The sequence below is a fragment of the Vicugna pacos genome, chromosome 12 (assembly GCF_048564905.1).
Source record: "Vicugna pacos chromosome 12, VicPac4, whole genome shotgun sequence".
NCBI classification, from domain to species: Eukaryota; Metazoa; Chordata; class Mammalia; order Artiodactyla; family Camelidae; genus Vicugna; species Vicugna pacos.
In genome coordinates, this window is record NC_132998.1 from 59,915,553 (window position 1) to 59,931,368 (window position 15,816).

Sequence of the window (15,816 nt, forward strand, 5' to 3'; positions counted from 1 at the left end):
CGATCATTCCAAACATGAGCTCATATTTGGAATGATCTAAGAAAGATTAGATTGATTCTTCTCCCAGTACGTTTCTGCCTACCTCTTTAAATGAAGCTAGTAGCTATTCTTAGTTCATTTTTTTGTTACCTCATGGTAATTCATCTTTTCTCCTCATCTCTACAAAATTCCAAAAGGCGGAATACTACCACCTGCTAGCTGAGAAGATCTATAAAATCCAGAAAGAACTAGAAGAAAAACGAAGGACTAGACTACAGAAACAGAACATGCTACCAAGTGCTGCAAGCATGGGGCCAGTTTCCATGAACCCAGGGCCTAACATGGGACAGCCACAACCAGGAATGACTTCAAGTGAGTGCTTTCTATTATTGTTATTTTGGGGAGAAACTGTAATAAAATGGTTCCTAACCAAATTCACTAATTTTCAGTAGTTTGGTAACTATTCTAGAGTTTTCAAATGACTCTTTTTTGCCTTTTCAAAGAAAATAATTCAGCTTCCAGTAAAAGCAGTAGCTGAACAGTGTATTTAAGATTTCTGGACTTGCTGCTTTATATGTCTTGGTTATATGGTATTTTTAGTACCGAAGATACTCTTCTCTCATAGAAGATATTCTTCTCTCACAGTGACGTCGTGGAATTGATAGTCTACTGGTTTTCACTAACTTGTATATTGTATGCAGCCAGTAGATGTAGACTGAGCAGGTGCAGAGGCCTCACTGACTTTGATACGTCCTACAAACAATATCATGTTACTTACATTGTCACACTTTCTTCCTGACACGATATATTGGAAGAACTGTTTATTTTTTAGAAGCATCATTTAAAATTCATCTTGACAGTTCAGTGTTCTAGTTAAAGCAGCCTTCATGACTTAATGAATTAACCAGATAGCCAAGATTATTATGCATTCCCTTACTCATTCATTGATTTGCTACTAGGTTCCAAGCAGTGAAATATGATACAGGTATAGAACAGTGAGGAAGAATACAGGCTGTGTAAATGATGTGTGAAAGGCTATGATAGGGAAAACCTGTACTTTGAATCAGAGAAAGCTCACTACCTACTACATGTAGATAGTGCCAACAGAGCCAGTAGGTACCAAGTCTTAGGCCATTAGTGGATTATAGGTGGGCTGAGAAATTCATCCCCTGCAGGCCCTGAAGTAGTGAAATGGAGAACTCTTAATTGCCACTGGCTTTTAGCAGCCTCGTTTGTTAACTGCAGTGTGCTAGATATACTTTCTCATTGGACCATGGTGTGAAGAGTTGAGAACAGCATCAGCTTTTTTGGCAGAGGGACTAGCATGCACAGAGGCCCCACTGGCAAAGGAAAACACAGGTATTTTTTGATTAGGTAGAACAATTGTTCAGAAACAAAGTGAAGACTACAGTTGAGGACACTGCTTCAGTGCTGATGCTTTGAAGTAGGGCAGTAACTAAGGTATAGAGACAAGTGGACAAATTTGAGATACTTGGGTGTGGTAGAATTTACTTGAGTTCATTAGAAATTTGAGCCAAGTTAAAAGTCTCATATTAAATTGTAGTCTCCTATTAGAATGAAAACAGTATGGTACTGATGCAGGCAGGAACAAATATTAGTGGAACTGAATAGCCCTGAGTATATGTTTATGGAATGAGATCCCCACCTTCTCACACAAAGAAACTAACTGTAGAAGAATCAAATTTTTTAAAACTTTAAATTAAAAAGTACTATACAGAATATTGAAGAAAATATAAAATGAAATGAGAAAAGTCTCTAAATACTGGAAGCTTTAAAGAAAAAAGAAAAACAGAAGAAATCATAAACATAATTAATGGGCAAACCAAGGACAATATATTCATATTAAAGATACTAATTTTCTTAATATACAGTAGGAGTCCTACTCTATTTGTTGCTGTTTAGTATAGCAAACTTTTTAGTAAATGAGCAGTAGTGACAGAGGACATTTTGAGAGTTGTCTGAAATGGTGGCCTTCTCTCTAGAGCGCAGCCTGCCACAGGTTTGCCCAAAGCTTGAGTGCATACTACTCGGGGAGGGGGGCGGTGCAGGGTAGAGCTGGGTCACTACAGGCATCTCAGAATGTGAAAGAAACATTATTTTTTTGATGCACCCTGATGTGAAAAATGTTGGGAAGCACTGTGCTGCTAAAGAATGTGCAGACAATCCAAGAAAATATTAGAATTTACGTATTTATATTTATTTCTGTTTTTGTATCTAAGAGGTACATGATATGTAGTGCAGTATAATGTGTGTATTTAAAGTCAATGTTCACGGTGGGCTTGTATGCATAAAAACACGTTATTGGAGTTGGGGGAACTTGGCCAGTGTGTGGTCCTTATGTATAGAGGTATTCTGCATACCAAGGAAGGATCAGGCTTAATCAAACAACAGTGTATTCAATGCTGTAGTCGTCTTTTTAAATATAAGACCTTACATTATTTTCCTGTCAGTGCGAAAAGCACTCTGGTTCATAAAGAAATGTGCCAAAACCATTTTGAGGCTGCTGCTTGTATTCTAGAACTAACATTTTTTTCAGGTTCCTGTCCAGTTCATAGCTTTTATTCCTTTCATATTCAGACTGGATTCTGTAAGACATTACTAAAGATATTTTTGTAGAGTTTCTTTTTTTGTATTTAAGGAAATAGCTGCCTGAAAGATGAGGTTCTAACCTTTTCTATATTCCACTCTAGACGGCCCTCTACCTGATCCATCTATGATCCGTGGCAGTGTGCCAAACCAGATGATGCCTCGGATAACTCCACAACCTGGTAAGTAGTGAAAGAAATCCATGCACCTTTGTAAACAGAGTCCCTGGTGTATTATAAGATTATTATCTGCCGTTCATTCACAGTTGGAAGCAGGTTCCTTTATTTGTCCTGATAAAATTACATAGAATCATAAATAAGAGCTCTTCTATTCTCCAGTTACATAAAGGTGCTCAGATGTAATATCTTACACTTACTCACAGGTTTGAATCAATTTGGCCAGATGAGCATGCCTCAGCCCCCTATTGGACCGCGGCAAACCTCTCCTCTTCAGCACCATGGACAGTTAGCTCAACCTGGAACTCTCAACCCGGTAAGTTTGACCTCTGGGTAATCTTTTTGTCCTCTACCTGGCATCTTAAAAATCCCTTTTCTTTGTTTATGCTCGGTAAACAAATTCTTAGATTTGCTTAAACAGTTGACTGTAAGTAATTAATCCTTAACCTTGAGTTTTTTAAATGGAGATACTGGAGATTGAACCCAGGACGTCATGCATGCTAGGCATGTGGTCTACCACTGTACTCTCCCCCCTTAGCCTTTTTTTTTTTTTCCTGTAATTCTGTTGTATTTGCTCTTTAATATATACATGATTAGAACTAAACCATATCCGGTAATTACATAGTGAATACTAAAGTCTTTAATTTTCCCCACTTCTTTTACTTACATGTTTTTAGAAATTTATCGTACAGAAATAAATCACTGAGATATTAAAAGGTTATAATTTGAAGAAAATTCATTAAGGATGTTACGTGTACTATGTTTTAGAAAAAGGCCATATCCTCAATGTACATTAAGGGATTCGTTGTGGTTAAATTATAGTACATCTGTAAATTGGAATGCTCCATAAGCAGTAATTTCAGAACTTATATGATGGCATGAAAGCAGTTTACAGCTTTAAATGGAAAAGGCAGGTGTCTGAAGTGTATGTAAGGATCCTTATAGTTAAGAACTCTTTTGATTATACTATATATAAAATAAACATTTAAAGAAAGGTTTGCTTCCAAGTACTGTTCATAGTCACAGTACTAGAAAGCTTATAAGAGCATCCAGTCACCCTTACCTGGAATCTCAATGTTGAGTAGTCTGCATGTCTTGACATAGTCATCTCTCTTCCTAACGTCTGTCTTCCCCAAACACAGAACCTATCCAGGCAGAAAACTGTCAGGGGTGTTGGAGGGCCGGGTACCTGATTCTAGAGACTGGAGAAGAGGGACTCTGAGCATTTCACTGCTCTTTATGCAAACTCTGAACCTGTCATTCACCTTTCTTTATTGACCCCAACCCTTATCCTCTCTGTCAGAGTTAGCTAGTGCTGTCAGTCCTTGGGCCTTTTGGAAGTTATCTAGCATAATGTCTAGCACCAGTCTGCCATGTTTAATGAGGGGTCTTAGTCTTCATTTTAATCTATAAGACAAATACCTTTTTTAGATTATGAAGGTTTTGGCCTTTGGTACTCCATAGTGACTCATTATGGAGTCCTGTAGTTTGTGCTATTACAGTACCACCTATGTGAGCAAAGACTTGATGAAATTGTGGTTTGCTCTTCTGACTTAACAGAGTATGCAAAGAAAGAGTTACCCCTGTGCCTTGTCATAGTTCTAGATGCATTTGTGCAATTTCTTCAGAGTGGGGTTAGGTAAGCTGAGAGGCTGTTCTCCAGTATCTTTCATGAGGGTCAGCTCCTGTTGCACCACCCTCTCCATAGCAGGGCCAGAGTGGTTGGTGATTCCAGCTGTGGTAGAATAACTGAAAAGAAGCAACTTGGTACTCTGTGTTTTGTATGTGTTTTTTGTGCAGCCTATGGGCTATGGGCCTCGCATGCAGCAGCCTTCCAGCCAGAGCCAGTTCCTTCCGCAGACTCCGTTCTCAACACAGGGAATGAATGTAACAAATATGCCTTTGGCTCCGTCTGGCGGTCAAGCACCAGTGTCTCAAGTATGTCTTACAACTGGATTTCTGTTTTTTTAACTTGTTTTCGTGTTTCTTGGAACTTCTTTTGATCTGGGCTTTTACAGGGAAGGGTGACAGCAAATAATGGATGAAAACGGGTGATTAAGTTTTTAGTAAGAACAGTTAATGGACATGGTATTCTGAACATGAAGGGATTACTCTGTGACATAGGAATGGTGTTAATTGCTAATAAGAAAGGTTAGATTTTAAAAAGAACAGGTTTAATCATTTTTTAAAATAGTGAATGCCTTTTAAAATGATGTCTTACTGAAGAACTACAATGCAGAATGAAGAATTCTGGCTGAAGAGAGCACAGAACAGCTCAACAGTCTCATGCCTCTGCAGTGGTGGAGGCCGTTCTGCTGAATTTTTTTAAGTCTACTTAATTACTACGTTGGGTGGATTATCCCAAGATATGCCCCTAGGAATCGGATTTTTGACACATTTGAAAATAGAAGCATTCACTACCAGCTTCTGTTTAATCAGTTTGTGTCCTTAAATGTAAATGCCTATGTAGATATTTCTTTAATTCTGTTCTGAATTGCACCTTCTTATGGTTTCCATTTTAACAGGCACAAATATCTGGTTCTTCCTGCCCTGTGAACTCTCCTATAATGCCTCCTGGATCTCAAGGGAGCCACATTCACTGTCCCTCTCTCCCTCAGCCAGCTCTGCACCAGAACTCACCTTCTCCTGTCCCTAGTCGTACCCCCACCCCTCACCACACTCCCCCGAGCATAGGGGCTCAGCAGCCACCAGCAGCAGGAATTCCAGGCCCTGTTCCTACACCTCCAGCAGGGCCGCCCGGGCCCCAGTCCCAGGCTCTGCACCCACCTCCACGACAGACACCTACACCACCACCAACGCAACTTCCTCCCCAAGTACAGCCTTCACTTCCTGCTGCTCCTCCAGCTGACCCGGCGCAGCAGCAGCCTCTGTCACAGCAAAGTACCGCGGCCTCTGTTCCCACCCCGACGGCGCCACTGCTGCCACCGCAGCCGGCCACTCCAGTAAGTAAGCAGCGCGAGCGTCTTGAGCAGAGTCGTCCCCGCTGTCCTGGGGGCTCCATGTCTCTTGGCTCTTGTCTCCTCGGTCAGACTCTGCTGTTACAGACTTCGTTTCCTTTCTTTTTTTCCTGTTACGGTACCTGACATAAAAGGAGCTCAGAAGTTTTGTTTAGGTTTGACACTTAATACACCACATGAATTTTACAGAAATTTAAAAGAATCTTTTCATATGATATGATCTGATCTGCTGTATCAAGAGCAAATGAAACAAAATCATGGATTTAAGAGTGTTTGTGGTCCTAGCCAAAGTTAGAAACATGATCTAAGATGAGAAGAGTGTGGTTCTGGAACACCCCGTAGCTTCCTTGTGAGAGGACTGTTACGTGTGTAGTGGAAATCCAAATGCACATCCCATAGTCTTGTCCTTACTAGCAGAACCCTGTGTCATGACTTCCACTGACACTAATTTAGTTCTCTGTCATGTTGGCAGAATGAGTCACAGCTACTTCATAAAAAACTGTCCATCAGTGACTGGTTCATCCTAGCCTCTGATATTATTTCTGAAAATACTAACTTCTCATGGGGTATGTCATTGGAAGATTTGGGAAAATTTGAGATTTTGTTAGTTATCCCATTACAGTGTGGTGATTTGAAACAGTGGCTCATTGTGTTCATTATAGTCTCTACTTTCCTGTACATTTGAAACTTTTTCTAATGAGAAGTTAAAAAGAAGATTGCCAGTCACTCTTATTTTCCATTTCTCTATACGTAAGAGCTCTTCTGAGGCAGTCATTTCTGAAACTCCCCTCCCTCACGCACTGCCACCGAATGAGTTACTGAAGAAACAGTTGCTGTCTCTTTCATGTATAATCAGCCAGCCAGTGTTTGCAAGTCCTCAGTCTCCTGTTCTTAAGCACAATTTACTTCAAGGGGGTGAAATAGATAGAGTACGTGAAAGTACCATAAATGGATATAATTTAATGATACTAGCCTATAAGTAGGTTAATCATGGCATCCTGTTGTGTAGCCTAAATTCTGGTTGTATAACAGACAAACTTTTTGTTTCTCCCCTCTTTCCACCCAGCTCTCCCAGCCAGCTGTAAGCATTGAAGGGCAGGTATCAAACCCTCCATCTACTAGTAGCACAGAAGTGAATTCTCAGACCATTCCTGAGAAGCAGCCTTCACAGGAAGTGAAAATGGAGACTAAAATGGAAGTGGATCCACCAGAACCAGCAGATACACAGCCAGAGGAGATTCCAGAGGTGAGAATAGGGCAATTAACTGCTGTTTTTTGGTTAGGATCTCAGACTCGGAACCCAGTTAAATATGTTACAGGAATGTATTCTGATAATTAGATCTCATTTTATTGATTTCCATGTGAGAATGGGTCTTCAGATACATCCACAGGGGAGAGTACATAAAATAATGGTATTACTGCTTCCTACTTGCATGTCTCTGGAATCTAAAAGTTCCTACTTCATCTTTTAGACTAAAGCAGAAGACTGTAAAGTGGAACCTACAGAAACAGAAGAGAGGGGCACTGAATTGAAAACTGAAACAAAAGAAGAGGAAGACCAGCCAAGTACTTCAGCGACCCAGTCACCTCCAGTCCCAGGACAGTCAAAGAAGAAGAGTAAGTCTCTTAGACTCTGCATTTCTGGAGGCAGGGGAAAAAAGAAAAAGAGAGAGAGAGACCTCAGTAAGATGAGATTGAGCTGTTAGGTGTGGGAAATGGACTTTAATGTGATTTCACTAAGCCTGGAGCCCTTGACCTGGTCTCATCAATATTACTAATGTTGGAAAAATAAATTTTCTTTCCTTTATGTATATTTGCTTTCTTTAGTCACTAGGGTTGTTAACAGCCTCTCAAAATTACCTGTCAGAGGAGAGAGATTATTAAATAATATCCTTGACTAAAATGCAGGAAACAATAATAGTTGTAATGTATTTTGTTAGCCTGCTGTACACCAGGCACTGGCCACACACGTGCTTTGTCTCTTGTGAGAACTTCACAGCACCTCTGTGGGGTCTTTGATTCCTGTTTTATAGGCAGGAAAATTGAGGCTGGGCAAGGTCAGGTAACTGAACTTGCCCCAGCTGACTAGGCTGGTAAGTGAGCCTGGGCACACTGGTTCAGAACCTTTGCTCTGAACCACGCTACCGAGTAATAGGAAAGCCAAGCAGGTCGCAGTCCTTAGCAAAGTGTTAAACTCAAACAGTTCCTCAGAGATTAATTTACTAAATAGTTTAGGACTAGAACTTCTTGTGGCTCTACCAACCCCTTTAGTGGCACAGGTAGGACTTATCTCAAGGGAGAATCTGCTGGCTCTTGAAGATGATGTATATAAAAGTGTTCCCATGAATGCAATGCACTGGAAGTGATGGAGTTAAAATTTTATTTTCATTTAAAAATAAGGTGATTTGTAAAGTCTATAATGAAAAAATATGGAAAGGAATATATATATATATATATAAAAATTGAATCACTGTGCTGTATACCAGAAACTAACACAACATTGTAAGTCAACTATAATAGTTCAACCTTTTTTTTAAAAAAAGGTTGTTACATATTGAGATATTTTAATGTAAGCTGCAACAAACCCCATCTTACCATTAGGAATTTCTCTTTAAAATACTAATCTCACAAGTCTGCTTAAATTCTGTTTATTTTGAGCACAACAAAGTATGAGAGACAAAGACGCTTCTCCTCCCATCTATTTAATTTTTTTCACGAAAGCCCCTACCATGGGGTAAAGAATATCTGAGATACTGACAAGAGGGTATCCTCTTTAAGTTAAAATTAATTCGTAAATAGAAAAGTAACAAAACCGCTGCTCAGAGTGATTTAAAGCTGAAAACTGGACCCTTACTGACCAGCTTCTTTAACAGTAGTTTAAATTAATTCCATTCAGGACACACCAGCAAATCTTTCCTGACTTTTAGGAAACATTTAGTAGTAAGAACACATACAAATGTATTTTGATCAGCTGAGTCCATTGTTCTGGCAGTAACAATTTAGTTCTCTTTCTTTAGACTTAAACCTAACATTTGCCATTAAAATAATAAATAAGTCTTCTGCTGAAGCATTGTAATGAAGGACTCCTAGCTGTCAGTGGTCCTGATTCTTTGGTGATAAGACAATAGTAGGTCTAATTTCTGACTGATTATATACTGTATCACAAAGGAGGGCTTCTTTCTATTCTTGCTTGACAGCATCCCCCGCCTGTCATCTGTATCTTTTGGAATATTCTGACAAGTCTCTTCATGAATTTTTTGGAAGGCTTAGGATTCTGTCTCTACTTGGTCAAGGCTATCTTAATTGAGTTTTTGACTGAGAAATTAGCTGAGCCGGGTATTTAAAGGTGCCTAGACATGGTGTTTTGAAGGCTCTATCTGAAGCCGACCAGGAATTAGACAGGAAGTACACCCTCAGTGATAGTTCATGGAGACAATGCAGGGAATTTTGTGTTTTCTGAGTCTTGACATAGTTTTTATAGCTTTGACTTGAACTCTTTTTCTTCTTTTGTTCAAAATGGTAACTAATTTCAAATGTACTCTTAAGTTTTCAAACCTGAAGAGTTAAGACAGGCACTGATGCCAACACTGGAGGCACTTTATCGACAGGATCCAGAATCCCTCCCCTTTCGTCAACCTGTGGACCCTCAACTTCTAGGAATCCCTGTAAGTATGGGTTGGTACTTATGATTTTTTTTTTTTTTTGTCAACAGCTTTATTCAGATACAATTCACATATTGTACAGGTCACTCATTTAAAGTGTACAGTTCAGCGGGTTTTGTGGATTAACAGAATTGTGTAGCTATCAACCCAGTCAGTTTTGGATCATTTTCATCACCCCAAAAAGGAAATCCCATCTCCATAAGCAGTCAATCCCCATTTCCTCTCACAATCCCCCAGTCAGCTTCTGGTCTACTTTCTGTCTCTATGGATTTGTTCATTCTGGACATTTCATCAAATGGAATCTTACAGAATGTGGTTCTTTCTGACTGGCTTCTCTCACTTAGCATGATGTTTTCAAGATTTGACAATATTGTAGCACAGATCAGTACTTCATTCCTTTTTATGGCCAGCAATATTCTGTTGTATGGATATATATACATTTTGTTTACCCATCCATTAGTTGATAGACATTTGGGTTGTTCAGACTTTTTGGCTGTTGAGGATAGCACATTTATAAATATTCACATACAAGTTTGTGTGTGTTACATATCTTTTAATTTATTTCCCTTGGTTGTATACCTAGGAGTGGGATTGCTGAGTTATATGGCTTATTTATTTTTATCACTTGAGTAGCAGTAGCTCGTGATAGAAAAGATGAACCCAAATTAGCTTCATCTGGTTTTAGAGTTGCCTTTACCTACCAAGCTGCTGGCAGGTTTCATTCAAGGATTTTAAGTGGTATTGGGTAAGGCATTGGAGTGCTTCAAGGGGCAAAAATCCATTAGGGTTTTTTTAACCCCTATATTTTCCCATGGCCTTAGATGGATCACTGACGTTCTCTGGACTTAGGCCCCTTCTAGTACTAAAATGTTAAAGGTCTTTGACTTCTTGGTCTTTAAACTGATCGCACATATACTGTGGTAAAGTATCTGGAGTCGCTTCTGTAGACCATCAGCTTGGTGTCTAGAAAGTCTACAGTTATTGTTATTCTGTCTGCTCTGGGCTGCTTCATGTCTCTGTAGACTGATGATTTAAAGGAGTGATGGGCATCAATCATATTTTTGGAAATACAGACACATCAAACCAAAACTCAACATTACCTGGAAAATTAATGATGATTATAGCCAGCTATGCCATATACCTTGAATATATTTTGGATAATGTTGCTGGGTGTCACTTATCCTAGGATTACTTTGATATTGTGAAGAGCCCCATGGATCTTTCTACCATCAAGAGGAAGTTAGACACTGGACAGTATCAGGAGCCCTGGCAGTATGTGGACGACATTTGGCTAATGTTCAACAATGCCTGGTTATATAATCGGAAAACATCACGGGTATACAAATACTGCTCCAAGTTATCTGAGGTCTTTGAACAAGAAATTGACCCAGTGATGCAGGGCCTTGGATACTGTTGTGGCAGAAAGGTAAGAAATTTTTGCACAGATGAGAATTGAAAATTTGACCAATTAGAATTCTAAATCATCAGATTGTAAGTTCATCTTGAATAGGGGCTCACAGGGTCATATTTCCCTGTGGTGCACAATGCCTGGCATGTGCTGGTTCTCCTGGGCATGTCAGTTCACATTGAGCTCCTCTTGTTCTCTTGTTCTTTGTAACTGGTGGAAAGGATAGGATTGTTAAGCTTCTTTCAGAGTGATGAAATAATACACTAGTAAACCGAAACTGCCTGTTGTGATTAACATAAATGAGAACTAAGACTTCACTGACTTCTGTTTCAGAATTGCCAGTATAAATATTTCAGCTTGCCCTTCAAACCATATTTAATAAATGGTTTCTTTTGCAGTTGGAGTTCTCTCCACAGACACTCTGTTGCTATGGCAAACAGTTATGCACAATCCCTCGCGATGCCACTTACTACAGTTACCAGAACAGGTAAGCTTGACCTGTGTGGACTGTGGTCAGACTGTCCGCATGTCTAGGGAGTGCATGCGGAAGGACCAGCACACATACAGTCATGGTTCATGTGGAACTTGCTTGAAAACAGCTGTACAGCACAAGTTCTGGTCTTTGCATTCTGCCTTTGTTTGCAGAATTATACAGTTTTCTAATAGAAAGTAGCCTTGTGTCTGGGCCCATATTTTTATAAGGCAGAAACCCAAGGCCTTATGAAGTTAAACAATTTCATGAGTTGGTGGCGTACATGGGACTAGGTCCCAGGCCCCACTTCTCTTTCCACTGTCCTCCTCCAGCTCACCGCAGCCTCTAGCAAAACAAAATTTTCAAACTAATTAGTCTTTCTACTTGTCCGTGAAATTGCTGCTGGCTTTCACCATTCCCAGAACTACCCAGAAAACTTTTAACCAAAAGTTTGTTAACCAGCTGTATCTTCTAGGAAATGTTTCCTTTTTGTGTACAGCCTATCCATCCAAAAACTCCAAGTTTTTCTTGGAGTATATAAAAACAGAGGATTCCAGGGGTTTTTTGCCTCTCTTAAGCAAATAAAAGGGAATACCCCCAAAAATGACTCTGTACCAGACTCTTCTTAAACAGACTTGAATATGACAGTGGATGGTAGGCTTCTAGTAAATTAGACACTGCTGCCTTATTTTCTCTTGCTCAAACAATGGCTATAATCACAAATTGCACTTACTATCTTAATCAGCCAACAATATAGCTGGCATCAGGTGTTTACTTGGGGCTCTGAGACAGTAATAGCAAGGCTGGACAGTTAATACTTTGAACGAAATCCACAGTGATTTTTTTTGCTGAACTTGTGTGCTATAGTTGTATTTCTAGCTTTGAAAAGGTCACTTAAACTTTTTGTTTTATTTACAAAAAGTTAGGTGCACTCTCCCTGATGCTTTGTAGTCATTAGAATCCACGGTTTTTACTCATTAAAACTTAGGAAGTAGTCTCAAGTTGTTACAAGCACCTTGTGTTCAAAAAAGCAAGTGACAGCTGGCACGAAACTTTGCTTGTGCTGTCATCTTGACATTTATGTAGCGTTTCTGGACTTTTACCACCAGTCTACAGCGCTTGCAGTCTTTGTACCAAGAAATATGTAATCATGTGTCTGCACACACCACTGCCTTTCTTCTCCCCTTTAAATGATGTCAGTTGGTGCCACAGTCTGTTTAACTGCTTGTGCAGACTTTTCATTGTACTTATGTGGCTTCTTTGATCAAAAAGAAACTTTTTTTCAGACCACAGTGGTTTTTAGATGACTTCTTGATACTATATCCCTAATGGATTTTTTCTTTGAAAGTGGGGAGAAGAGTGATTGCCATGTTTAGGTGATAGAGTAACAGATCTTGTCTCCCCAGTATATTTATCCTTCCTTATCCTTTTGATTATTTGCATCAAGTAGCGTTAATTACTAAAACCGAAGGGTGTAGGTCTGTGTGAGACTTGTTTGTTTTATTTGCTGTAATCATTTGCTACTTGTGATCCCATTGAGATATTTAATGCTAATCTGTGCTTTGCCTTGGCTTTCTGCTTTGTGTTGTCTTGCGTTTTATGTTTTTTGTTGTCCTGCAATCCCTCATTTCTTCGTTTGTTTTGTGTTTTTTTTTTTCTCCCTCATGCTTGTCGTTGTCTGCACTTGGCTTTGATTGCAAAAAACCAAAAACCAAAAACCAAACCTAAACTGTGGGGCCCATAAATCTGCATCATTGAATGTCCTTGTCGCCGTTGATGACCTGCTCTCTGCTCCCGTCCCCCTCCTTGGCCTGCTGTGATTGGTGGCTTCGTTGCTTGGCTTGGGCTGTGTTGTGTGAACGGAACAGTTCACCCCAGTATGGCCTTCTTGCCGACAGGTATCATTTCTGTGAGAAGTGTTTCAATGAAATCCAAGGGGAGAGCGTTTCTTTGGGGGATGACCCTTCCCAGCCTCAAACGTAAGTAACTATGTTATGTTGGAAAGTACTGTCTTATTTCTCTGTTTTGTTAGGTGATTATGCTCAGGCTTCTAAGTGGTCTTGGGTTATGCTGTCTAGTGTGATAGCCGTTAGCCGCAGGGAGCTAGTAGAATACAGATTAACTTAAAGCAAATAAAACTTAAAATTCCTAATTTCTGTTGCTTAATAAACATCTGTGGCTAATGGCTGCCATATTGGTCAGTACAGATGGAGAATATTTCCATCACAGCAGAAGGTTCTTTCAGTGCTGATCTAGGGAATACTTCAGTGTTGGATGGTCATTTTAGGTATATTTCTTCTATAAGGAAACAGCCAGCTTCTCTCCTAAAAAGTTAGTTTCACTGTTAGCTATGTTGAGTTTGAGGGAAATTGACCAAATAACCACCATTCAACTTTCTCATACAGGTTAAAAATACCCAAATCATTACAATTGTGAATATCATTTAACAACATTAGGGATTTAGGAATTTGTTAGAGTGACTTACAGAAAGACACTTGGACTTCTGCTGTCTCACAAGTTCTTGTGGTTTGGTAAATGCCAAGAAAATTTTTCAGACGCAGCCTAAACTGCCTCATGGTACGTCTGATCTCTAAGATTCAGTTAGACATTGAAATTTGGATTGTTAACAGAAAAAAAGAACTGCATGTTGTCTTTTCAATATTCTTCAGCTTCTTTTCCAGTTTAACCTATAATAAACAGAAGCAACTGAGAACATTTAAAAAAAAAAAGTACGGAATTGTTACTAGTAATAACAGGGCTTCTGAGAAAAACTGGTTAATGTTTCCAAATTGGGTTTTGAAGTTGTACTTTGTCCTCAGTCACCATAGACATAGTGGGGACTGGTGCTGGTCTAGAAACTAGATATTAGGTCCCCTTGAACCTTAAGGAGATTTTCTGACCCTTGGCTAAACCAGGGAAGTCGGCTCCAGCTAGTTTTCCCTGATGCAGGAAGGGAGACAGCCTTACAGTTGGTGCTATCGAGTGGCTCCCCACGTGTCCTGTACCTTCGGACAGCTCATCTCTGACTTCACAGTGCAGAGGCCCCTCTTCCAGTTCTGAATGTGGCAGTGGGCCTGAGTCTGTGCATTACTAACAAGTTCCCAGATCATTCTGTGCTTCTTGTCTTTAGAACACACTTTGAGTAGCAAGACTTCAGGCCATTTAATGATGAGTCTCTAGCCTATGACCAGTCAGATACAGCTTAAATGTGGAAATGTCCTCATTTTTGTGAGGAGGAACCACATTAAATAGTGATTTAGGTCCCTCTGTACGCACTATCTTTATATACCTTGTTCAGTCTAGAAACATTAAACTATTAAATGGTATAGATACCTAACAGTAAGAGTAGTGGGCAAGATTTAAAAAGGAAAAGAACTAACCCATATGCCTAGTTCTTACTGGATTCTCCTTTTCCTATAAGTGGGAGTAGATTTACTCTTAAGTTCTTTCCAGAAAACATAGGCATTTCTTTATGTAAATGTGCATTTTGTGGGAGCAAGAATGTATAAGTTTATTGTATCCTTGGTTTAGTCTTAGAAGATTTAAATAACCCACTCACAGGATGGGTTTTTTTGTTCCTTTTGGTTAGAACAGTGGTCTAATTATCTTTCTGTTGCCTTTTCTCACTGTATCCCTCTTCTTTCCTTAGTACAATAAATAAAGAACAATTTTCGAAGAGAAAAAATGACACACTGGATCCTGAACTGTAAGTAGTTCCCCTTGAATAGTCAGTACACCTTGAGTTTCCTTCTTCCTTTCATTCTCTTGGTTTGCATAGCCAGTGAGATGATTCTCTATTCTTGGGCTAAATCTGTAACATACCTAACACAGATGGTAGAAGAGTTAAAGTTCACATTATGGTTAAGATTCATTTACATTTCACTAAATTGACGTAATATTTTGGTGTTTTATATGTAGGTCTAAGTGAAGCATCAAGCTACCTCTGCTCAGTGCCATGCATTCCAGCCCTGTTGTCCTCTGCATTTGCAAACCAGCTCATAATCCCCCCCCTTTATAGTGAGGCCTTTCAGAACCCTGTACAGAGATGTATTGGTGTTCTGGGCGTTCCTGACATGGATATGATGGTGTTGGACTCACTTGGAAGGCAGTCATCTTTATCTTTCACTTTTTACCGCCTTTCCATGGTCACAGTTAAAATGGCCACATTTAATGACTGAACTTAACTGCTTCTGAGATTTGCTCTACCTATAAACACTAAGAAACTTTTAAAACCCAGGAACTCTTTAAAACTATTACTTCAGTTCTTTGGACATGACCTTGGCTGTCTTTTGAATTGTCAGAAATCAGAAAATATCGAAAGTTTTCATTTGGTTTAAGATTTGGATTTAATCTTGACATTTTGACTTTTCATTTCCTTCATTTCCAGGTTTGTTGAATGTACAGAGTGTGGAAGAAAGATGCATCAGATCTGTGTTCTTCATCATGAGATCATCTGGCCGTCTGGGTGAGACTTAAGTATTTTCTCTCAACTTTTTCCCTGTGAACTTTAGTGAGTTTTAGTCTTCTTTGCAAT

The 15,816-nt window shown here is 39.5% G+C and overlaps 1 protein-coding gene and 1 long non-coding RNA gene across 2 annotated transcripts in view; one reads left to right on the plus strand and one right to left on the minus strand.

The window, feature by feature from the left end:
* EP300 (E1A binding protein p300) overlaps positions 1-15,816 on the plus strand; it is a 66,731-nt gene that overhangs the window by 38,129 nt on the left and 12,786 nt on the right. The window contains exons 10-22 of the mRNA XM_072973589.1: positions 177-351; positions 2,691-2,768; positions 2,969-3,078; positions 4,563-4,700; positions 5,288-5,725; positions 6,807-6,986; positions 7,213-7,357; positions 9,287-9,405; positions 10,589-10,828; positions 11,209-11,297; positions 13,181-13,261; positions 14,932-14,988; positions 15,670-15,747. Coding sequence (XP_072829690.1) covers positions 177-351; positions 2,691-2,768; positions 2,969-3,078; positions 4,563-4,700; positions 5,288-5,725; positions 6,807-6,986; positions 7,213-7,357; positions 9,287-9,405; positions 10,589-10,828; positions 11,209-11,297; positions 13,181-13,261; positions 14,932-14,988; positions 15,670-15,747 — 1,928 coding nt within the window. The remainder of the gene's footprint in view (positions 1-176; positions 352-2,690; positions 2,769-2,968; positions 3,079-4,562; positions 4,701-5,287; positions 5,726-6,806; positions 6,987-7,212; positions 7,358-9,286; positions 9,406-10,588; positions 10,829-11,208; positions 11,298-13,180; positions 13,262-14,931; positions 14,989-15,669; positions 15,748-15,816) is intronic.
* Positions 13,995-15,816, minus strand: part of LOC140700289 (uncharacterized) — a 38,963-nt gene continuing 37,141 nt past the window's right edge. The window contains exon 3 of the long non-coding RNA XR_012078674.1: positions 13,995-15,104. This is a non-coding gene — a long non-coding RNA (uncharacterized lncRNA). The remainder of the gene's footprint in view (positions 15,105-15,816) is intronic.